General features: G+C 44.1%; 1 protein-coding gene and 1 long non-coding RNA gene across 2 annotated transcripts in view; one reads left to right on the top strand and one right to left on the bottom strand.

The window, feature by feature from the left end:
• The window catches only part of PSMD5 (proteasome 26S subunit, non-ATPase 5), a 26,417-nt gene extending 17,032 nt beyond the window's left edge, over positions 1-9,385 (bottom strand). Inside the window, exon 1 of the mRNA XM_017884226.1 lies at positions 9,093-9,385. Within this exon, the coding sequence (XP_017739715.1) occupies positions 9,093-9,265 (173 nt within the window). The 5' untranslated portion in view covers positions 9,266-9,385. The remainder of the gene's footprint in view (positions 1-9,092) is intronic.
• A 547-nt stretch (positions 9,386-9,932) lies between these two features.
• Positions 9,933-23,754, top strand: LOC108537095 (uncharacterized). The gene is made up of 2 exons (XR_001887708.1): positions 9,933-11,987; positions 20,568-23,754. It is a non-coding gene; the product is annotated as an uncharacterized LOC108537095 (long non-coding RNA).
• The last annotated feature ends 699 nt before the right edge of the window (positions 23,755-24,453 follow it).

Genomic DNA, 24,453 nt, shown 5'->3' with positions numbered 1-24,453 from the left:
TTTTTTTGACAGAGTCTTGCTCTATTGCCCAGGCTGGAGTGCAGTGGCGCAATCCACTCACTGCAATCTCCACCTCCTGGGTTCAAACGATTCTCCTGCCTCAGCCTCCCCAGTAGCTGGGACTACAGGTGCATGCCACCACACCCAGCTAACTTTTTGTATTTTTAGTAGAGACGGGGTTTCACTGTGTTAGCCATCATGGTCTCGATCTCCTGACCTTGTGATTCGCCCACCTCAGCCTCCCAAAGTGCTGGGATTACAGGCATGAGACACTGTGCCTGGCCTGATATACTCTCTAGTCTTAAGGAGCTCAATCCAATGAAAGATATAGAAAAAAAGGCAACTGTAATCCAGATAAATGCTATAGGCTAAGACTAGAACTATAGGAGCTTAAAAAAGAACACAGAGGGTACAAGGAAAGCTTCCCAGAAGGGTAACATCTGAACTAAATTTTAAGAAGTAGGAGTTATCCAGAAGAAAGGTGTTCTAGGTAGAGGAAGTAGCAGCACATGAAAAGGCAGAGAGGATAGTGTTACACTTTGAAGGAACAAGTAGCTTGGTATGACTGGGGTCAGAATGGGAGAGAGGTGGTGAGAAGGTAAAGGGCGAGGTAAAGGACAAGAACTGAAACTGAAAAAATGCACAGAAGCCAGACTCTAACAGGTATTTTATGTCATGCTTGGAATTTAGACTTTTTCCAGAAAATCAATGGCAAGCCATAAGTGGTTTCAAACAAAGAAGTAAAATGATGAGATCTGATTTATAGAAATCACTCTGCACCAGTGTTAGGGGAAAAATTTTCAATTACAGGGCAGTAAATGGTAAGAGGTGATGAAGGAGTAAACTAGGGGAGCAGCAGTAAGGATAGAGAGAAGGAAGAACTATGTAAGAGAACCTGATGACTACCAGTGGTAGATACAGAAGACGTTTTCAGAACAGTTTTCTTGTCTCTTAATAGACACTACAAATAAATGGGCTAATATATTGTTAGTAGTAGTATACAATTCAACTGGTACAACTTTTCGGGTAGGTAACTACGTGATACAAATGAAAAGCCTTAAAAATGAACATACTCTTCTAATTCAGGGATTCCACTTTGCATAATTGAATCTAAAATAGTATTAATAATGTTTTTACACCCAAGATAATAGAAAACATGCTATTTTCACAAAACTGGTACACAAATGTTCACAGCAGTGGAAACAATCCAAATGTCCACCAAGTGATGAATGGATAAATATGTGTTATGTGCATATAATGGAATATTATTCAGCCATAAAAAGCAATGAAATAATGACACACATTACAACATGAATAAACCTTTAAAATATTACGTTAAGTGAAATAAGCCAGACACAAAAGGCTTCCTTTTGAGAATGATTCTATTTATATGAAATGTCCAGAATAGACAAAATCCATATAGAAAGTAGATTCTGCTAGGCGTGGTGGCTCATGCCTGTAATCCCAGCACTTTGGGAGGCCACAGCGGGTGGGTCACCTGAGGTCAGGAGTTCAAGACCAGCCTGGCCAACATGGTGAAACCCTATCTCAACTAAAAATACAAAAAAAATTAGCTGGACATGGTAGTGGGTGCCTGTAATCCCACCTACTTTAGGAGGCTGAGGCAAGAGAATCACTTGAACCCAGGAGGCAGCAGTGGCAGTGAGTTGAGATAGTGCCATCGCACTCCAGCCTAGGCGACAAGAAAAAAATTGTTTCAAAAAAAAAAAAAAAAAAAAAAAAAAAAAAAAAAAAAGTAGATTCAGGGATTCCACTGGTTGCCAGAGGCTGGAGGAAAGGGGAAGAGGAGGAATGGGGATATTTATAAGCATGGCTTTTCCTTTAAAAAAAAAAAGTGATTACAGGTAAAATTTACCATTTTAACCACTCTTAAATGCACAGTTCTGTGGGAATAAGTACATTTACTTTGTTGTCCAGCCATCACCATCGTCCATCTCCAGAATGTTTTAACCTTCCTAACCAGAAACTCTGCATCCATTGAACACTCCCTATTCTCCCCTCTCCAAGCTCCCGGCAACCACCATTCCACTTTCTGTCTCTCTAGATTTGACTACTCTAGGTATGTAAGTAAAAGCATACAACATTTGTCCTTTTGTGTCTGGTTTATTTCATTTAGTACAACATCTTCAAAGTTCATCTGTCAGAACTTCCTTTCTTTTTAAGGCAATATGTACAGTATCTCATATTTATACACCCCATTTTGTTTATCCATTCATCCCTTCATAGACACTTTGATTGCACACATGTGTTGCGTTGCTACTGTGCCTTTTAAAATTTTAGCCAATCTAATAGTGTGCAGTAGAATCTCACTGTAATTTTAATTTATATTTCCCTAATGTTGAATATCTTTTTGTGTGCATATTTACCATCTGTACTTTTATTTTTTTTTTTGAGATGGCGTCTCGCTCTGTCACCCAGGCTGGAGTGCAATGGTGTGATCTTGGCTCACTGCAATCTCCACCTCCTGCGTTCAAGTGATTCTCCTGCCTTAGCCTCCGGAGTAGCTGGGATTACAGGTGTCTGCCATCAAGTCCAGCTAATTTTTGTATTTTTAGTAGAGACAGGGTTTCACCAGGTTGGCCAGGCTGGTCTCGAACTCCTGACCTCAGGTGATCCACTTGCCTCGGCCTCCCAAAGTGCTGGGATTACAGGTGTGAGCCACTGTACCTGGCCCCATCTGTACTTCTTGTTCAAATCTTTTGCCCATGTTTTAATTGGGTTATTTCTTCTCTTGCTATTTAGTTTTGAAAGCTCCTTACATATTCTGAATACAAGTCAGATATATTCTTCACAAAGATTTTTCTCCATTTGTGCATTTGTGACTTTTCATTTTCTTAACTGTATGTAAACTTCAAATAATCTAATTTTTTTTTTTTTTTTGAGACTGAGTCTCATTCTGTTGCCCAGGGCTGTAGTGCAGTGGTGTGACCTCAGCTCACTGCAACCTCTGCCTGCTGGGTTCAAGTGATTCTCCTGCCTCAGCCTCCCGAGTAGCTGGGACTACAGGTGCCTGCCACTATGCCCAGCTAGTTTTTTGTATTTTTAGTAGAGACTATGTTTCACTGTGTTAGCCAGGATGGTCTCTATCTCCTGACCTCGTGATCTGCCCGCCTTGGCCTTCCAAAGTGCTGGGATTACAGGCATGAGCCACCGCGCCCAACCAATTTTGTATTTTTAGTACAGACAGGGTTTCACCATGTTGGTCAGGCTGGTCTCGAACTCCTGACCTCGTGATCCACCCACCTCAGCCTCCCACAGTGCTGGGATTACAGGCGTGAGCCACCACTCAGCCTGAAGAACAGAATGTTTTATTTTGATTAATTCTACTTTGTATCACTTTTTTTTTTTTTTAGACAGGCTCTCTCTGTCACCCAGGTTGGAGTGTAGTGGAGCAATCACAGGTCACTGTAGTCTCCACCTCAGCCTCCTGAATAGCTGGGACCACAAGCATGAGCCACCACACCCAGCTCAATTTGTTCTTGTATAGATCATGCGTTTGGTGTCATATTAAAGAAGTCTGTTTAACTCAAAGTCATACATTTTTTTTCCCTATGTTTTCTTCTAGAAGTTTTGTAGTTTTAGGTTTTATATTTAGGTCTATGATCTACTCTCATACACTGCTTGTAGAAATGTAAAATAGTATAACCACTTTGGAAAACAGTTTGCCAGTTGCTTAAAAAGTTAAATATATACCTAGCATACCATCTAGCCATTCCATTCTTATTTACTCAGAGAAAAGAAAGAATATTTTAATGTAAAGACTTGTACATGAATGTTTACAGCACTGTTATTTTTAATATCTCCAAACAGAAAACAATTCAAATCTCTAATGTTCACCAACAGGGGAATGGATAAAAAACAGTAGTACACTCATACAATGGACTACTACTCAACAATAAAAAGGAATGAACTATTTATTCATGTCACATAGCTAAATCTCAAAATAACTATGCTATGTGAAGGAAACCAAACAAAAGAATACATAATGTATGACTCCATTTATATGATCCCTTCCCCCTATGTCTGGCTAAAATAAGGGGCAAGTTCATCTATAGTGAGAGAAAGTAGATCAGTGGTTGACTGGTTGAAACAGGGAGCGATTAGCAAGGAGTGTGAGGGATCCTCTGGGAGTAAAAGATACATTCGCTATCTTTATTGTGGCGATGGTTTCATGCGTATATACATATGTCAAAACTTGCCAACTTGTACATTTTATTAAGTGGAGTTCATTGTATATAAATTATACCTTTGAAAAGCTGTTAAAAAAAATAGTGGTATGTTAAACTGCACAGTGCAGAAATTTCAGGTCCTATGTGACCTTTGCTAACGAGCCAAACAGTTAATGCTTAAAATTAGTCTTGTTTGATTTTCATGTTCTAAAGCAGTAATCTTAGGACTTAAACTTCTCCAAAAAAACCTATCAAGATTCTAACTTACACACAAGATCAGACTGTGAACCAATACACGGCAACCTATGTGGCTTAGCCAGGATAACAGCAATGTATCTGAAGACTGCCAGATACTATCCAGAGAATTATTCCCACAATTTGCAGTTGGTATCTACTCTGTATCCAGTTCTGAATTACTCTATCTTTAAATTTCCATTAAAATTGTTCCCTAAATCACTGCTCCTTCATTCAGCAAACTATCTTCCCCATGGATCTGAATCCTCAAATTCTCCCTCACTTCAGTTCCTACTGCACCTCTGCTGTCAACCTGCTGTATGACCTTTGGAAGTCTCTTCATCTCTAATAGGAAAAGGTTGCACAAGGTGGCCACTCTAAACTCTATGAGTCTCATCTTTAATTGGGCGTGTACTGCATTATGTGCTGGGCGCTAAGAGGGATGCAGAGATGAACAAAATGCGGTCACTGCCTTCAAAGAATTTACAAACTAGAAATAGACACACAGAGAACTGTAACATAAGTAATAGCATCAATTATCATTAACAGAAATAACAATAATGTCCTTTAGCAGATCTGAAGAGCAGTCATTTGCAACTGGAATAATTGAAAAAATATTTTGGAGGGGATGGCCTAAAAGGATGGACAGAATATGGACAGACAGCAAAGTATTTCAGTTAGAAGGGCTGGTATGAGTAAAGTTAAGAAAGTGCAAGTCAGGCTTAAGGAAAAATAAGGGTGCCACATGGTAGCTGGAGCAGATGAAAAAAAGTGGAGTGGAGGAAAAAGGTGAGGTTGGAAAATAGGATGGAAATATACAGTAAAGGGCCCAAATGGCATTCTAAAAACTCACTATAGAAAATGGGAAACTGTGGGGAAAAGAAAGATCAGACTGTTACTTTGTCTATATAGAAAGAAGTACTGTATTTGAGTGGCTGTTAATCTGTGACCCTACCCCCAACCTTGTCCTTGCAAGAGACAAGCGCTGTGGTGACTCAAGGTTTAAAGGATTTTGGGCTGTACAGGGTGTGCTTTGCTAAACAAGTGCCTGAAGGCAGTATGCTTGTGAAAAGTCATCACCATTCTCTTAATCTCAAGTACCCAGGGACACGTACACTGCCAAAGGTCACAGGGACCTCTGCCTAGGAAATCTAGGTATTGTCCAAGGTTTTCCCCATGTGATAGTCTGAAATATGGCCTCGTGGGAAGGGAAACACCTAATCGTCCCCAGCCTGACAACCATGAAGGGTCTGTGCTGAGGAGGACTAGTATAAGAGGAAAGAAGGTCTCTTGGCAATTGAGATAGAGAAAAGCATCTGTCTCCTGCCCGTCCCTGGGCAATGGAACATCTCAGGGCAAAATCCGATTGTATGTTCTGTTTACTGAGAAAGGTGAAAACCACCTTAGGGCGAAAGGTAGGACTTGCTAGCACAATGCTGCTCTTTATGNGGATTTTGGGCTGTACAGGGTGTGCTTTGCTAAACAAGTGCCTGAAGGCAGTATGCTTGTGAAAAGTCATCACCATTCTCTTAATCTCAAGTACCCAGGGACACGTACACTGCCAAAGGTCACAGGGACCTCTGCCTAGGAAATCTAGGTATTGTCCAAGGTTTTTCCCCATGTGATAGTCTGAAATATGGCCTCGTGGGAAGGGAAACACCTAATCGTCCCCCAGCCTGACAACCATGAAGGGTCTGTGCTGAGGAGGACTAGTATAAGAGGAAAGAAGGTCTCTTGGCAATTGAGATAGAGAAAAGCATCTGTCTCCTGCCCGTCCCTGGGCAATGGAACATCTCAGGGCAAAATCCGATTGTATGTTCTGTTTACTGAGAAAGGTGAAAACCACCTTAGGGCGAAAGGTAGGACTTGCTAGCACAATGCTGCTCTTTATGCACTAAAAGGTTTATGGAGATGTTTACATATGCATATCAAGGCACAGCACTTTTCCTTAAACTTATGTCACAGAGATCTTTATTCATATGTCTTACTGCTGACCTTCTCCCTATGATGATCCTATTATGCTGCCACTTCCCTTTTTCTAAGATGGTAAAGATAATGATCAATAAATACTGAGGGAACTCAGAGACTGGTGCGGGTGTGGGTCCTCTGTATGCTGAACGCCGGTCCCCCGGGCCCACTTCTTCTTTCTCTATACTTTGTGTCTCATTTCTTTTCTCAAGTCTCTCGTTCCACCTAACGAGAAATGCCCACCCACAGGTGTGGAGGGGCAGGCCACCCCTTCAGGAAACCATGGAAAAGATTAGCACCAACTGACTTGAGATGTATGCTCACTGGGGTTACAGGGTGGGAAGGACTTGCTAGAAAAGGAATTTCAGAGGTAATGAGAGGTCAGACTAACACTACAGACCTACCAAGAGGGAAAAAATGAGGGCTTGACTTAAAGAGGAGACAAATAAGAGATATTTCATAGGCCGGCCCAAATAATGTTAACTAACAGACTTCATGAATGAAGAACACTTACAGAAAAGGAAGGAATCTTAGTATCTTATACTAAGAAATCTTATACTTCCCTCAGTATTTATTGATCATTATCTTTACCATCTTAGAAAAAGGGAAGTGGCAGCATAATAGGATCATCATAGGGAGAAGGTCAGCAGTAAGACATATGAATAAAGATCTCTGTGACATAAGTTTAAGGAAAAGTGCTGTGCCTTGATATGCATATGTAAACATCTCCATAAACCTTTTTAGTGCATAAAGAGCAGCATTGTGCTAGCAAGTCCTACCTTTCACCCTAAGGTGGTTTCACCATGTTGCTCAGGCTGTTCTCGAACTCCTGGGCTCAAGTGATCCACCTGCCTCAGCCTCCCAAAGTGTTAGGATTACACAAGTGAGCCACTGCTCCTGGTCTACAAAGTGTTTTGTTTTATTTTATTACTTTTTTGAGACAAGAGTCCCATTCTGTCGCCAGGCTGGAGTGCAGTGGCGTGATCTCGGCTCACTGCAACCTCTGCCTCCCGGGTTCAAGCGATTCTCCTGCCTCAGCCTCCCGAGTAGCTGGGATTAGCCATGCCCGGCCAATTTTTGTATTTTTAGTAGAGATGGGGTTTCACTATGTTGGCCAGATTGGTCTCGAACTCCTGACCTTGTGATCCACCCACCTCAGCCTCCCAAAGTGCTGGGATTACAGGCATGAGTCACAGTGCCCAGCCTATTTTTGTATTTTTAGTAGAGACAGGGTTTCACCATGTTGGCCAGGATGGTCTCGATCTCTTGACCTGGTGATCCGTATGCCTCAGCCTCCCAAAGTGTTGGGATTACAGGCGTGAGCCACCGCGCCCAGCCTAAAAGTGTTTTAAATCAAACACTATGGATGTGTAAAAAATAAAAAGTAAAAGTTGTCCTACTTTTTTCAGACCCACTTCCCTAATAATAGTTTCTGGTGTGCCTTTGCAGGTATTTGCAATGTTATACAAGTTATACAAGCCTGTGGGGTTGGGAGGATTGTAATCCTTTTTAAAAATTACAGGTTAAAATTATAGATTCATAAACCCTGCAATTTTCTTTTTCATTCAACAACACAGAGATCGTTCCATATCCACATACATATATACATCTACTTCAATGTCTTAAATAACTGCATAGTGTTACAGAGTAATAGCGCATAATTTGGAATCCCCTGTTAACGGATATTTAGATTGTTTCTAGTCTTTTGGTGTCACACACGATATGTTACAAATATTCTTGCATATAATACTGTAGGGTCCTCCAGTCGCCCCCTTTCTTTCTGTGTGCTGATGGAAAATCAGAGTGCCTTGATTGCTCTCTGACCTAGGCAGCAGCAGGTTTCCCTAGCAGGCTTGACCATAAACCCGGGGCCTTGAACATTCCCAGGCCTGATAAAGGTACCTAGGCTGTTGCCCAAAACACTGGAAGAAACTGGCCTCAATCCCAAGCCAAATTCCTTTAAACTCTCATCTAAACTCCATACCCCGACCCCCTCGCTGCGGACAAACCCAGGAACACCTCTTTTCTCCCGGTGTCCGTCTTGACAATTTCTGCAGCCCTCTGTAGTTTCCCCCTAAACGCTTTTGGACTGATCGCCTTGGCATTCAGTGCTTCTTTTTCTGGCATCCCAACCAGCCACATCTCGGGAAGGTTTGAAGCACTCCCTTGTGGGAACTCCCTTGCCGCTGTTTTTGGGGCGATTCCAGCCTTGGGTTCGAAAGAACAAAATAACTGCACATTCTTTGCGCGTACGCTTGCATTAAATTTTTGTAACAAGAATGAATGGATGAAAAGGCATGTGAATTTAAAATGCTGATGGTTCTTGCCACATTGCCAGGACAGGATCCTTTTAGAAGAGGAAACAAATCAAGAACCTGTACAAAGAGATGTGGAATGCTCCTCGTAAGTGGACAGCTTTGCTTTTCTCCTTTAAATTCTATCTGAAGGAGAAGGCAGTGCCTCACTGCTCAGAGGCAGCGAGGCCAGGCGACGGGAGAAAACACTCTAGGGCACTCTCAGAGGCTGAACCTGAATCCCGTCTCCTGCCCTCTGAACCTGGGATCCTCCCCTCTCTGCAAATTTCGGCTACTTTCCACCTCCCCTGTGACTGGGAAAAGCGTTGTTCTTGCCCTCAACCACTCTCGTGTCCATATTTAGGGGTGCCCCTCTCCTCGGCTCAAGGTCCCGGGGTCCTCTCACCTATGGTTCTCATTAAGCAGGGAGAAGAGTGGGCCGAGGCGCAGCTCCGCCGCTTGCTCGCGAAGCTCGTTGAGCGGCACTGCCTGCAGCACTGAGTGAAGAGCGCGTAGCTCCTCCAGCGGCGCTTCCAGCCTCGCTACCTCCCTCAGCAACGCCAAGGCCTGAGCCGCCATCTTGCCCCCCCCCCCAACGCAGGGGCTGGCCCAGCGGCCCGGTTCCCGGGGCGCTTCCCTGAACGTCGCGAGATCTGCTGATCACAGCCTCCTTGTCCCTGAGATTGCTATGAGGCTGCCAAGCCTCGCGAGAAGTGTCCGTTAGGGCCGTGTCAACTGTAGCCAGTGGCTGCGGCTCCCTCTGTCTGGCGTCATCTAGGGCGCTGCTCAGGACATTGCGTAGGCCAGTTTTCCAGTTGGCTTACGTGTTTATCGCGTAGGGCAGAGACTTGCCAAATTCCCGGCCAGCGGAGCGGCGAGGATGGAGACTTACGGGAATTTAAACAGCCTCGTGGGCTGCTTCGCGGCTCCAAAACCAGGCTCTAGGCGGCGGCGACCGCAGCCGTTAGGGAGGCCGCCCCAGGCGGAGCGGAGGCCTGGAGGGGAATCTTGATCCTGGGCCAGACACCTGTCAAGAGGAGGCGGAGCGTCGTGCCTCCAGGAAGACTGGATGAATATTCTCCAGGAGCCGGAGGAAGGCGTAAGTAATAGGGACGTGCGCCGCCTCGTTGGTGTTGATCAGTCCACCAAGGAGAAGCAGCTGTGGGCGCGGTGGCCGTGCCTGTAATCCCAGCGCTTTGGGAGGCCGCGGCGGGAGGATCGCTTGAGCCCAGGAGTTCGAAACTAGCCTGGACAACATAGTGAGAACCCAGCCTCTATCAAAAGGAAAAAAATTAGTGCGGTGTGGTAGCACGCACCTGTTGTCCCAGCTACTCGGGAGGCTGAAGCGGGAGGCTCACCTAAGCCTGGGAGGTCGAGGCTGCAGTGAGCTGTGATTATACCACTGCACTCCAGCCTGGGTGACAGCAAGACCCTGCTTACCCCCCACCTTGGCGTCCCCCCCACCCCCCCGAAAACCAAGAAAAACCAGTGTGGAGAGTTGCTCGCCCATGTGCTCCAAGCTGCTGTATACTCCCGGTAATATAAACATCGTGAAGGTGGAAATCCAGTTAACCTTTTAGGTGGAGGACCAGATGATAGAGGGCGACATCTGACTGGGAAGGCCATCTACAACCAGGCCTAATACATCCACAGGGAACCAGTAGGAAACATCTGGGGAGGACAACCCAAATAAGTATCATGGGAGCAAGGGATGGTTTGAGAACTTTAAAAATCGCTGCTGTTTTGCAACGTACCAGGTTGATGGGGGAGGAAGGACCCTTAAATGCTGAGTGGGCACCGAGTATTCCAAGCAACGGGAGAGAGGCTATGTACATCAACATGTCTTCAACGCCAAGGAGACGACCCATCTTTTCTGTGCATGCCTTCCTACTTTTGGGGCAAAAGACAAAACTCTGGAAAGCTTAGAGGAAGCTAAGGACAGGATTTCCCTCACTTTTTTTGTGGCAGTGCCTCAGGTGACAAAATGATAAAACCACTGCTGCTTTACAAAGACTCTAATCCCCCACTTGTCTTTCAGAAAGAGATAAATGTCTTCCTGTTTTCTTGTGAACACACCCAGAATTACCACTGCCACTTTATGGATTGGTTTTGTTATTTTTTTATCCATCAAGTCGGAAGTCATTTAACAGAAAAATCCAGAAATCAGAATGTTGCTAATTGTGGACGGAGGTCCCAATCACCCAGATTCATTATTCTTTGTTCATTCTAATGTTGATTGTGTTTCTCCCTCAGGAAGGCCGTAGCTTTCTTCAGCCCTTGGGTTAGGGTATAATGGAAGCATTTGGGAGGTATTGCATCAAACATATGTTTGACCACTTTGCTGACTGTATTGAAAAAAACCCTCACCTTACTCTGAAAGAAACATGGCAACAGTACAATATTGCTGATTCTTTGGTAGTGATAAAAGACGTGATTTGTGATATAAAATCAGCCACTCTTAAGCTTGCTGGAAACTGTGGGAGGATGTGTGAATGATGATGCATTTTCCCTAGAGCTAATGAAGAAGTTAAAAAAATCTTAGTGTCTGCAAAACAGGTGGGTTTAAGATTCATTGATACAGGGAAAGTGAAATTAGTGAGCTACTCAAGTTTCAATCTTTAGTCATAACTGAGAGTCTATGTCCATAGGAAGAAGTCTTTACAGAGGAAATTGAATGCTGTCTGATGCTAGACCTCAGGCCTCACTGATGCTGAAATTGATATGGATCCTTTCCTGGATTAAAGCTTGGCTTTTAAAAAAGATTTCAATAAATTGCTTATACCTATAAAGAGATGCAGAAGAACCTTCAAATAAAGCAAAGGACTTGAAGAACGAGAAAGAAGACATGAAGAAGAGGATGTCATTTAGGTGAAGGTGATGGATACAGAATCTGAGTCTGAGGGGAAATCTGACTCTGAATCAGGATCCGACAGGGAGCAGGACAAGATGGAGGATGATAAGCTGCCAGAAGAAAAGCCTGGACCCTCTGGCATGGCACTCAAGAGTCTTGATATGTCTGAAGAAACTGTCCAAGCCATTCATGTGAAATTGAACCTTTGGAATGTAACCTTCGAAGTGAATCTGGAGAGAGTAGAGGTACCTGAGTTGAAGGACGAAGAGGTTCCAGAGACCATCCTTCCCTTGTTCCGCTAACATCATTTTCATAACTACCATCATCCTTTTCATCACCAGCCACACATCCCTATCATTTTAGTCATGTAACAAACATTGCGCTTAAACTCTGCAGGGTCCTGAGCTAAACTTGGGGACATCGGCTCAGGAAATCATCTCAGGATCTGAGGTAAATGGTCATTAACAGTTCCATTCTTATTAATGTAATAGCTCTAAAAAATCATGGTCTTGATTTTAGTGACTTAAAATATAAAGGTTTCCTTAGGACCACTCAGCCTCATTTTCTCTTTTTTTTTTTTTTTTTTTGGGGGGGGTCTCGCTCTGTCACCCAGACTGGAGGGCAGGGGCCGGATCTCAGCCCCTGCAAGCCCCCCCTCCCGGGTTTACGCCATTCTCCTGCCTCAGCCTTCCGAGTAGCTGGGACTACAGGCGCCCGCCACCTCGCCCAGCTAGTTTTGTATTTTAGTAGAGACGGGGTTTCACCGTGTTAGCCAGGATGGTCTCGATCTCCTGACCTTGTGATCCGCCCGTCTCAGCCTCCCAAAGTGCTGGGATTACAGGCTTGAGCCACCGCGCCCGGCCCAGCCTCATTTTCTCTAACCATATTTCTTCTATAGATAGTAAGTTCTTCAATCACAAATGGAGGTTTTCAGAGTTTACATTGGTAGTTGACAAGAGACTACTTGCTCTTGAATGACATGGCCTTACATTTTATAAGCGGTTTTTTTTTGTTTGTTTGTTTGAGATGGAGTCTTGCTCTGTCGCCCAGGTTGGAGTGTAATGGAGCAATCTCAGCTCATTGCAACCTCCACCTCCCGGGTTCAAGTGATTCTCCTGCCTCAGCCTCTTGAATAGCTGGGATTACAGGCGTGTGCCACCACGCCAGCTAATTTTTGTCTTTTTAATAGAGATGGGGTTTCACCATGTTGGCCGGGCTGGTCTCGAACTCCTGACCTCAGATGATCTGCCCACCTCGGCCTCCCAAAGTGTTGGGATTACAGGTGTGAGCCACTGCGCCCAGCCACATTTTATAAGCACTCTTAACGTTAATCTCTGTTAATCCTCACTTCAGACCTATGAAGGAGATATTAGACCTTCCTGTATGAGAAAAATCCCCTGAAAGCACACAAAAATTAAGTAACTCGCTTGAGTCTGCACAACTAACAATGTAAATGACAGGAGTAGGCCTACAACTGATTAACTATTGGATTTTGTCAGACACTTTGCTAAGAAGTGTATTAGGCCTTTAAGAATTTCTAAGGCCGAGTGCGGTGGCTCAAGCCTGTAACCCCAGCACTTTGGGAGGCTGAGACGGGCAGATCACGAGGTCAGGAGGTCGAGACCATCCTGGCTAACACAGTGAAACCCCGTCTCTACTAAAAAATACAAAAAACTAGCCAGGCGAGGTGGCAGGCGCCTGTAGTTCCAGCTACTCAGGAGGCTGAGGCAGGAGAATGGCATAAACCCGGGAGGCGGAGCTTGCAGTGAGCTGGGATCGGGCCACTGCACTCCAGCCTGGGCCACAGAGCGAGACTCCATCTCAAAAAAAAAAAAAAAAAAAAATTTCTGATCCCAGGGAATGAAACAGATAGGTGAACAGGTTACAATAAATGCAGAGACTGTCAGCTGGCAATCTGCAAGCCAGATTTGATTAACAGATGTGTTTTGTTTGGTCAGCCTACTTGAAAACAATTTTGAATTGGTTTCCAGCATTTTGCCCTCCCTATTTTAAGATACTATTTACATAAAATTTGCCAACTTAAAGTGTGCTGTTTGTTGAATTTTTAAAACACTTGTGTTACTCTTGCCACAACTAAGACATAATTCTCTTAAGCAGTTTACTTATACTTCTCTGCTCTGTATCCCTACCCCCAGAATTGTCATTTTAAAATGAGGATACTTCACATTAAAAAGCTGGATTAAAAATTTGGAAATTCTGATAACAGTGGAGTCCGTATTCAGAAGGGCAACAGTCAGCCATTAGCTTGCTGCTTTTCTTATTTGTTACTGCTCCCCATAGTTTATGCTACCACAAAAGTGTGTGCAGGCCGGGCACGGTGGCTCACGCCTGTAATCCCAGCACTTTGTGAGGCCGAGGTGGGCAGATCACAAGGTCAGGAGTTGGAGACCAGCCTGGCCAATGTGGTGAAATCCCATCTACTAAAAACAAAAATTAACCAGGCATTGTGGCGAGTGCCTGTAGTCCTAGCTACTTGGGAGGTTGAGGCAGGAGAATCGCTCGAACCCGGGAGGCGGAGGTTGCAGTGAGCTGAGATCGCGCCACTGCACTCCAGCCTGGGCGACAGAGCGAGAGTCTGCCTCAAAAAAAAAAAAAGAGTATGCAAAGTGCTTTATGGGCAGAGAACTATGGGAGTATCTTTTGGATGGCCTGGAAAGAGTTCATTAAGGAGAGAAGTAGGGATTAAGAGTGTTCTAAGCCAAGGAGAATTAGAAGGGAGATTCTGGGAGGAAGGGGCCAGAGAGGCAGCCATGTGCGTGCTTCTCTTGTTTGTTTTTGTTGGTGGGTTGGGCCTCTTTAAAGTGGAAGAATTTTGTGTACGTGTGTGTGTATGCTGTGGATTCTGAAGGTTTTGTGTTCTTAATAAAAGTTTATGTCTTTGGGGACATCCCAAAATTTTGATTTTTTTTAAATTGTTTAAATGGAAAGTGAAAATAGTGTATTTTTGCAAGGGTTGTAGGTCTGGTGTGGTGCTTGCATTGTTTCAAGGGTGAAGGATGTCCAGTGGAAATTCCTCCCTCTCTTTGCTGCTGCCTCCACTGTCTCTCTCCTGGTGTCCTTCTGGCAAGCCTGGCAGACCAGGCCAGGGAGGAACAAGGAGGCAGGTGGTGGGAGAGAGGTCAGTTTAGGCCCTCAGTGCCCGCCCACTAGCACCTCTGCCCATGGCTGCCATTCACTGCCATGGTGCAGCTAAATTACCTGTGATGCTCTGGACAGGCTGGGCTCATGATGCCCTCTGCCAAGCTGCCTGTGGCCCTCTGTCCTCATGTGGCCCTCTGTCCTCATGTGCCTCCTGGTGAGTGCCTCGTGCCAGCAGACTATGAACTTCTTCATCCCTAAACCCCCAGCTTCAGGACTGAGGGGAAGGGAAGGAAGGGAGAAGGCAGACAGATTTCGCTTTAATGCTACTGGGGATCTGTGCTGGAGGCAGCCAGTAAGGGCAGTGAACTGTTTAGTCCTTGGAGGCACCAGTTGGTGTCCTGCAGACTGTGGGATGTTTTTCTAATTTTACCAGGAAACTGTCACTCCCAGCTACTTGGGGAGGAGTGACTGGGCTCGATGGAGGAGGGGAAGGGGTGTCTGCTGGTGAATCCTTGTCTAGGCATCACGTAAGAGGTTATTTTCTTCTGTCTATTGTAGTTACCATCTCATTTTTCTGTAATTATCTGCGGGGCTTTGTTTTCTCATCTTGGAAATATCTTGAAGTGTTAAGGTTGGAAGTGACTACAGAGTAACTCCAGAGGTGGTGAAGGGGGCAGAAAGAACCGTAGGGGGAGGTCAGAAGCACAGGGTTCTAGCTCAGCTTTGCTGCTCACCTTTTGGGTGATTTCTCCCCTTCTTTGGCCTTTATTTCGTCACCTGTAAAAATCGGCACAAACCAGTCGACCTTAACTTTTTGGGGATTGTAGGTCTCCCTGAGTAGTTTTGTGAAAGTATATGCTGTCTATCCCAGAACTCCAGCCTCAATCTACCCAATAACCCCCTGAGTATGGGGGCCCAGGTCTCTGAATTTTAAATACTTGTATAGATGAGTCACATTTAGCCAGTCTGGAGACCAGTGTTGGGAAATTGAGTAGAATTTCATCCTACTATTTCCTTTATATGCCCATCCTTTCTCGTGATGTATTCTTTTGCCACAGTCCTGTGACACAGGAAGGGCCAGTGACCTTGGTCATCTTAGATTTGCCCTTGTTGATATTCTCAGGGTAAATGTCTTTCCTTTCCCCGATGGCGTTTTTTTTTTTTTTTTTTTGAGACGGAGTCTTGCTCTGCCACCCAGGCTGGAGTGCAGTGGCCGGATCTCAGCTCACTGCAAGCTCCGCCTCCCAGGTTTACGCCATTCTCCTGCCTCAGCCTCCCGAGTAGCTGGGACTACAGGCGCCCGCCTCGTCACCCGGCTAGTTTTTTGTATTTTAAAGTAGAGACAGGGTTTCACCGTATTAGCCAGGATGGTCTCGATCTCCTGACCTCGTGATCCGCCCGTCTCGGCCTCCCAAAGTGCTGGGATTACAGGCTTGAGCCACCGCGCCCGGCCGATGGCGTTCTTATACTGTCTTCTGATCATCATTGCTGACTTTGTTTTCAGCATCTCAAAGTTTCCATAACTGTAAGGCTTACTTCTTCCCTGCAGTCTTCTGTGTTTTTTAGTTATTCATTCATCGGCACTCGCCTTGGAAAGTCAGTTATCAAAATAGCACCAGTGTGTAGGGATGAGCATTGGAAGAGCTCAAGCAGAGAAGACATAGGCGTTTCTGCAGGGCTGTCCTGGGGTGGTTCTTGATGAGGCCAGCTGGGGAAAAATCTAGGTGGCAGATGTTGGCACACTATAAGAAAAAGCATCTTGTGAAAACCTTTAAGTTAGATGGACTTCATCAAGAGTTGATGAACCTCCCACCTCCAGGAGTGTTCAGGCAAATGTGAGATGCATGCATTGGACCAGATGACATGTGAGGCCTTGGTCAACTCTAGACTTGTGTATATAGGCTTGGAAAGATTTTTAAGTTTTCTCCTCAGTAGGTCACTTAGGTGGGCCAGGTTTGACAGTTCACTGAGCTCCTCTTAGGAGCATCATAATTTGGTTTTGTTCCCTTCTCCAGGTACTTTTGGGAGGGAAAAATAGAAGCCACTAACATCCTGTTAGTGAGTGAGGATATGAGCATGGGGGGGTCTGTTTTTTTTTCCTTTTTTGAGACGGAGTTCCGCTCTTGTTGCCCAGGCTGGAGTGCAGTGGCGCAATCTCGGCTCACTGCAACCTCCACCTCCCGGGTTCAGGTGATTCGCCTGCCTCAGCCTCCCAAGTAGCTGGGATTACAGGCATGCACCACCACACCCAGCTAATTTTGTATTTTTAGTAGAAATGGGGTTTCTCCATGTTGGTCAGGCTGGTCTCGAACTCCCGACCTCAGGTGACTCGCCCACCTCAGCCTCCCAAAGTGCTGGGATTACAGGTGTGAGCCACCAAGCCTGGCCCATAGGAGGTCTTGATAGGGGAGTGAGTGAGACCATGGCCTTTTTCCAGGTTCCAATTAAAAGTTAGCAGAGATAACTGACTGAGGTGTTTCCCCACATAAGATGCCCTGGGTTCATTTGTAAGCTAGTGACAGGGCCTGGTGACCCCAGAGGAAAGCTGTCTCCTAAATGAACAGATGAATGAGCAGTGGCAGCACTGGGGATCAGGTCCTAAAGCAGCATTTTTTAGTTTTTGTTTGTTTTCATCTATAGTTAATGAAGACAGAGACTTCCAGGGTCTTCATGCTGTCCATCTGCATCAGGTTAAGGTTGGCATCTCTTCTCACTCCTTTTCCATAGGACCAGCCAAGGTACTAAGGGAATGACCTTGAAAAGCTGGAGACCTGGATCCCAGCCAGCCACCTTCTTTGTGACTCTGGGCAAGTCCCTATCCCTCTCTGACCCTCAGATTCTCCATGTGTATAATGAGGGGCTAGAATAAGATAGTTTAAACCAGTGGCCTTCAAAATGTTGGTCTCAGAACCCCTTTACTCTTTTAAAAATTGAGACCCAAAAGAACTTTATGGGTTATATAAAAGTTTACTATTTTAGAAACTAAAACAGAATATAAAATATTTTATTTCATTTAAAATGATAAAACCATTACATAATAACATAAATAATGCATTTTAAGGAAAGTAATAGTTCCTAAAGACAAAAAAATTTAGAAGAATGACATTTTACATTTTAGCAGATTCTGGCTTAATAAGACAGCTGGATCTCCTCAAACATCTTTAAATTCTAGGACACTTTAAACTCATGGTGATAAAGTCAGGTCTTTCAAAATTTAGTTTTGTTTGAAAACATCAATTTTATCATTGGCCATACATGATGTCAATTGTCTTTATTTGAGTGGTGGGCTCAATTTATTCATATTTGAGGAAGTGCCTACCTAATACTCAAGCCTGAAGTAACTATAATTTGTAGAAATGACAAATTATGGTTACTCGGACTTGAAAGTAAAATTGGTGTTCCACCAAAGAAAAAAAAAGTTTAACTTGTACTAAAACAATCAGACACGCAGTGAACTTAGGCATGTAGTAGAAATGCTTTATGTGTACTTCCTACCAGTGTTTTGTCACACAGAATATTGAAAAGGCATGTACACAAGGATTGAAATTAAAGTAGTAATTTTGCCTACTTCATCAGAGATGCTAAGTGAAACTGACTTTTTAGAAATCCAACTGTGTGGCAGTGAAGAATATAATGACAATGAGTACAGGTTAGTGTCACTGTCTCAACTCATGCTGAAGTGCCAGCAGTTTTACCTTTTTTTTTTTTTTTTTTTTGAGACGGAGTCTTGCTCCGTTGCCCAGGCTGGAATGCTGCAGCATGATCTCAGCTCATTACAGCCTCTGTCTCCCAAGTTAAAGCGATTCTCCTGCCTCAGCCTCCCAAGTAGCTGGGATTATAGGTGCCCGCCACCATGCCTGGCTAATTATTATTATTATTTTTTGTCTTTATTTTTTGGTAAAGACAGAGTTTTGCTACATTGGTCAGGCTGGTCTTCAACTCCTGGGCTCAAGTGATCCACCTGCCACGGCCTCCTAAAGTGCTGGGATTAGAGACATGAACCACCACACCTGGCCTGTTTTTTTTTCTTTTAAACCATTAGTGCTAATGTCAACATAGTAAAAGAACAAATAACAAAATAATATTGTTATGAAAGTAGTTTTGGCCCCAAGGACCCCCTAGAGTCCTGGAGATCCCCAGGGGTCAGTGGACCTTCACTTTGAGAACCTCTAGTATAAACCTTTATCATTCTGTCATTCAAAGTGGAATTTTTGGAATTGGCATCACCTGGGAGCTTTCAAGAACTGTAGAATCTCCTGCTCACCCCAGACCTACTGAATCAAATTATAGTTTAACAAGACCCCCAGGTGATTTCTCTGCACATTAAAGCTTGAGAAGCACTGGTCTAAACCAGTGTTTCTCATAACTGCCTGCTATTATTAGCATCACTTGGACACATTTTTCAAACTACCAATTTAGGCCCGACCTCACAGATTTCGACTTAATTTGGCCAGGGCGGGGATCAAGTATAGTATTAAAAAGCACCTTTCTTTTTAGATGACTCTAATGTGGTCACCTAAATCTTCTCAGGTTGACTCTAACATAGGGCCAGAGATGCAAACCACCTATATGGATGATGAAACCTTTTCTTTACTTCTTAGGGAACTAGGATTCTGTGAATACATGGTTACATCTGGGTCTCAAACTAGCTATAGAGGGGGCCCTTATGATACCACTTCAGCAGACGTGAGAGAGTAAGGAACCATTGGTAGAGCCAGTACTGTTGAGAAATTAAAATTTTAACTGGTGAGGGACAGCTTCAGGGTTAAGAGAGTTGGACCTCCTACCTTGAAACCTGGCTCCCCACCTGCCACTTGTTCCATAGTGCTTGGAAAATATGAATACTTTCTGTACCTCAGTTGCCCCTTCTGTAAAATGGGGATTATACAAATAGGTTGTTATGCATATGGAAATTAATGTGAAATCCATATATGAAAGACTTTATCAGTCTCAGCTCTTATTACTAATGTGTTAAAAATGTCTTTGAATTCTGTATGTCCGCTTATAAAAACACGTAAGTTAACAAAATTCATTATCAGGCACCCAACTTACAGAATGTTTAAGCATACATGTGAAGCAACATGTGAATGTATACATGTGCTGTGATTTATTAAGCATGTTATGGGAAGTTTAAAATACCTCATTCAGCAGAAAGGAGGCAGAGGATTATAATCCTCATTTGACAGATGGGACACTGAGGTCCAAGTCCTCATGTTTCTTCAGCCTAGAAAGTGAAGAGAACTTGCACTGTGTGACAAGGGCCAGGTGAAAGAAACAGGAGAGGAGGAGAGATTCCTGTAGACCTGGATTGTCAGGGAAGATCCCTTGGAAAAGGTCAATGGTTGAATTGGACCTTGAGGGATAGAGAGGTTTTTTTTGTGTGTTTTTTGTTTGTTTGTTTTGTTTTGAAGCAAGAATAGGCTTTTGATTGATCAGCAGGAGCAGGTGGAATCTAGGTGGGCAAGAGAATACAGAGATATTGGTGGGGGATTGTTTTGGGAAGCGATGTGCATAGGATAATAATAAAAAGAGTAGCTAGCATTTAATGAATACATACAGTGCCAGCTGGTGTACTGGGTGCTTTGTATACTTTGTGTTAATTAATCCTCAGCAGTCTAGTCATGTAGGGCTTTTTTTTTTTTTTTAAGGAGCATTTGAAGAAAACTAAGTGACTTGTCCATAGTCAGACAGCTAGTAGGGGCAAACTTAGAATTTGAACCCATGTCTGTAAGACTGTAAAGCTATCTGGCCTAACTGGCCACTTGTTGACAGATGGGAAACATAGGCTGGAGAGTGACAGGCCGTGGACCTGGACAGGGGGGGTGAGGCAGGTTGCAGAGAGCCTCCCATGAGGCTGGCCAGTTGGGTTTTATCACATGAGTTGATTCTAATCATAGTCACTCACAGGGCTTTGCTTTCTCTCCAAAGGCTATACATACTTTTGAAATCCCAGAGGTCTTCAGTCTCCCTGTGGGTCAAGGAGATGTGCAGTATTTAAAGTGGATTGAGGACGGCATGGAAGAGGATTGAGTGGGGAAAGCTTTTTGTGCATTCTGCTGGCTACCTCCAGCGGCTGCCTCCAGCCTTCATCAACTGCACTCTGGGGAAGAGGAGGACACCTTCTACCTCCCAGCATCTCTGGATTCCGTGTTCCTGTCGGCACAGAGGAGCTAAATGGCCTGTGGAGGCTGAAGGTCTGAGGCTCCTAAAGCTGGAAGAAAAGGCTGGGCCAGTCAGGCCAAGCAAGAACATAGGGTAACTTGTCTCTGAGTGCTTCATGGTTAAGGGGGATAAGGGGGCATGAGGGCACGAGGATGGTTACATGTAGTGACTGAAGGGAAGAGGCAGTGATGGTGAGACTTGTCATCTTGAGTCAGTAGGCCTACCTCAAGTGCCTAGGATGTAATTGCTTTGCTGCTTCTCATAGAGAGTGGCCCTAGTGACCTTGTTCACCTGGAAGAGTGTGGGATGAATGTCTCCTCCTATGGAGACTGGCAAGTGCTTTATCAAAAGGATAAATTGCTAATGGTGGCATTTCAGGATTATTTCTCCTTGCTAAAGAGGCTTTTGTTGGTCCTGAATTCTGAGGAGGTAGGACTAGGAATGGACTCCATGAACCTGTGTATGACTCAGGGAATATTAGGACTTTGGCACAGCCTCATGGGTTGGGAGTAAGTCTTGGCTCTTCCCTAGCCTGAATGACAGGTAACAGATCGTTCTGATGTTTTGTCAGTGAAGATGTAGATTCTGAGCCCACCAAACTAACCTTTTCACTTGAACATAGAAATAGCCCCAGGAATCGGACAGACCTGTGTCTTTAGGTTTGTTTCATAGAGCCCCAGGGGTTGACAGTAGTACCTTGGAGACTGCCTGCATGGGGATTTTTTTTTAAAGTGTTCTTTGTTAAAGGTTTGTAAACCACCTCTCTCAGCCAGTTTTCATTTTATACATTACTGCAGGAAACTGAACTGCATGGAGGTCCAGAAAGTGGGTAGTGCAGGCTGTAGTGCTGATAACTACTGTACTTCTTGGATCTTCGTGCTCCCAAATACCAAATGGAAGACGATCTCTGAGAGTCTTTTGTAAAGATCTTGTAGGGACTTTAGGCTGGGGCCTTTGGAAAGTTCCTGAGGATTCCAATGGAGATTTTGAGGGTTTGTCTTAGAAGAACAAAGAGAATGATAATGGTGATGTCCCTGCTTTTTACAGCAGATCATGTTGTGATATATATGCAAACCTGTGTAAAGTAAACCCTATCTAAAATGTGCTGGGGACCCAAGATGGACTGCCTGTATTGCTTCCAGGATAAAGTCCAGGATAAAGTGGATTGAGGACAGCATGGAAGAGGATTGAGTGGGGAAAGCTTTTTGTGCATTCTGCTGGCTACCTCCAGCGGCTGCCTCCAATTTCTAGCTCTGGTTTTTATAACCTTGCTTCAGCTCACCTTTTCCGTCATCATCCCCTGCATCTCCTCTCCCACGCTGGGAAATGGATGGCTCCACTATACTGTGTGATGTTATTGCTATGTTCATGCCGTCCCCTCTGCCTGGAATGCCTTTCTGCATGAATGCCTATGAAATGTTGCTGCTCCTTTGTATGGCCTGGCTTCCATGGTTGGCAGGAATCTCTTCTTTTGTGGTATTCCTGCCATCTTTGTGCATCACAGTCAGCTTTGTATTCCTAGATTGTAAGCTGCTTGAGGATAGGGGCATGTCTTGCACCTGTTTGACAAATTGATGTTTAAAGTATTTAAATAACTAAAGCTCTCGCTACAGTACATAGTCACTTGTGATTTATGGAATTGGCAAAATTCAACTTTTTTCCTTGAATATTCTTAAAGTGAGACTAATTCCAAAGGAGATTTTTCTGTCTGTGGCCTTCATTGGGTGGTTTGCTGTTATCAGAAAGCTTTTGGTGGCCTTCCTCTTCCCTGGTGTCAAGGTTGACTGTAATAGGAAATGGGAGGGGAGAGGGCCATTTCTGCCAGGCATTGTCATAGGTTCTTAACATTATTTAACCCTTATAATGCAATGTTTTCCTCACTTTACAGATGAAACCTGAGACCAGAGAACATGTAACATGTAAAGTACATGGCAGAATTAGGATGTGAACCCAACTCTGATTCTAAACCTAATGCTCTTACTCTTTCATTCAGAGGTTCAGTCAGTTCTTTGTAGGCCATAGATCCAGAGAAGCTGCTGTAGCCAACAATAAAGTTGTTAGTTTTTAAAACATCTATGTGGTAAGTTGGTCTGGCACTTAAAAATGTATCGTTTGCCGGGCACAATGGCTCACACCTGTAATCCCAGCACTTTGGGAGGCCAGGGTGGGCGGATCACGAGGTCAACAGATCGAGACCATCCTGACCAACATGGTGAAACTCCGTCTCTACTAAAAATTAGCTGGGTGTGGTGACACATGCCTCTAGTCCCAGCTACTCAGGAGGCTGAGGCAGGAGAATCGCTTGAACCCAGGAGGCAGAGGTTGCAGTGAGCCGAGATCTTGCTACTGCACTCCAGCCTGGCGACAGAGCGACACTTCGTCTAAAAAAAAAATAAATGTGTTGTTTACTACTCACCACAGATCTGCAGGAGTTCACTGATCTCTAGGGTCTGCCTTATTGCCAACTTACGTGGTTTGGTCACTATTACAAACCGTCATCCCAGAATGATGATGCAGAGGCTAGGGCTAGGACCCAGACCAGTGTTTCCACGTGGGAATTCCCTCCCAGTATTTCTTCGGAAAGGTATGTTTTTTGAATCCATAAACCCTAGAAAAATCAGTTGAGGAAATGAGAAGTATTGTAATTATTCTGTGAATACTAACACTTACCATTATAGAGACATTACTAGTTTGAGAGAATCCAACTTCATCAAATACTAACATACTGAATTGAAGGCTATGAGAACTGAGACAGGAGTATAGCAGAGAGAAACAGTCACCATCTAATTAGCCCTACTTTTGGTTGCTGTGATGTCATTACGTCTGTATGTCTGGCCATATCAGCTGCTAATGGTGAGTTCTTGCAAATAAAATGATTTGATAAACAACCTAGCATACTTTATACAAATCTTACAAATGGTGTTCTGAGAAATAAACTTTGGAAGCAAAATAAGTTAACAGTCTGGACACGATTGATTCTATATTCTGTTTACCTTGCTCTAGGATATTCAAATGTTATATTTATTTGAATGCTATCCAATATATGTTGCCTGGCATCTTCCTGTCTTTTAAATATTCTCTGTACGCTACAGTTCTTTGTAAGTAAAAACAGGCTTAATATGTCTACTTAGTAAACAGTGTTTCCAGATACCTATGATAATGAAGAAAAGAGTATAAAGAATGAAGTATTTTAAGAATAACTTATGATTTGGGGGATTTCTGAGCATTCTACTTCCTTGTCCTTAAATTCCAAAGGTAAATGTTAGTTGTGAATTTGGAAATACTAGACTACAGAGAAGCAGGCACTCTCTAGCCTAGGAGGCCCACTGATCTTAGGAGGGTCCATACAGCTGCTTATTGTAGACCTTGCACTAGAACCCAGGTCTTTTGACACCTGGTGCCACTTTTCATTCCATTCCATTAATTATAGCCCAGAGAATAACCACCCCCTCGCCCAACTCCCATTGTGGTTTTACTCTGAGGACAGATAAAAGATTGAAGCTGATGGAGTGGTAGAAAGAAGTGGGAGCCATAGTGAATGAAGACGTTTAAGGGCAGATGTTAACACCACTAAGCCCTTCACTCGGGATTATAGGCTACACTTTACCCCTCAAACTGTAGAATTCAGTGGAATCCATGGCCTTTACCTCTC

Source organism: Rhinopithecus bieti, unplaced genomic scaffold (assembly GCF_001698545.2).
Source record: "Rhinopithecus bieti isolate Rb0 unplaced genomic scaffold, ASM169854v2 scaffold_13710, whole genome shotgun sequence".
In the NCBI taxonomy this organism is placed as follows: Eukaryota; Metazoa; Chordata; class Mammalia; order Primates; family Cercopithecidae; genus Rhinopithecus; species Rhinopithecus bieti.
Note: the sequence above shows the minus strand (reverse complement) of the source record. Positions and strands in the feature narration are given on the sequence as shown.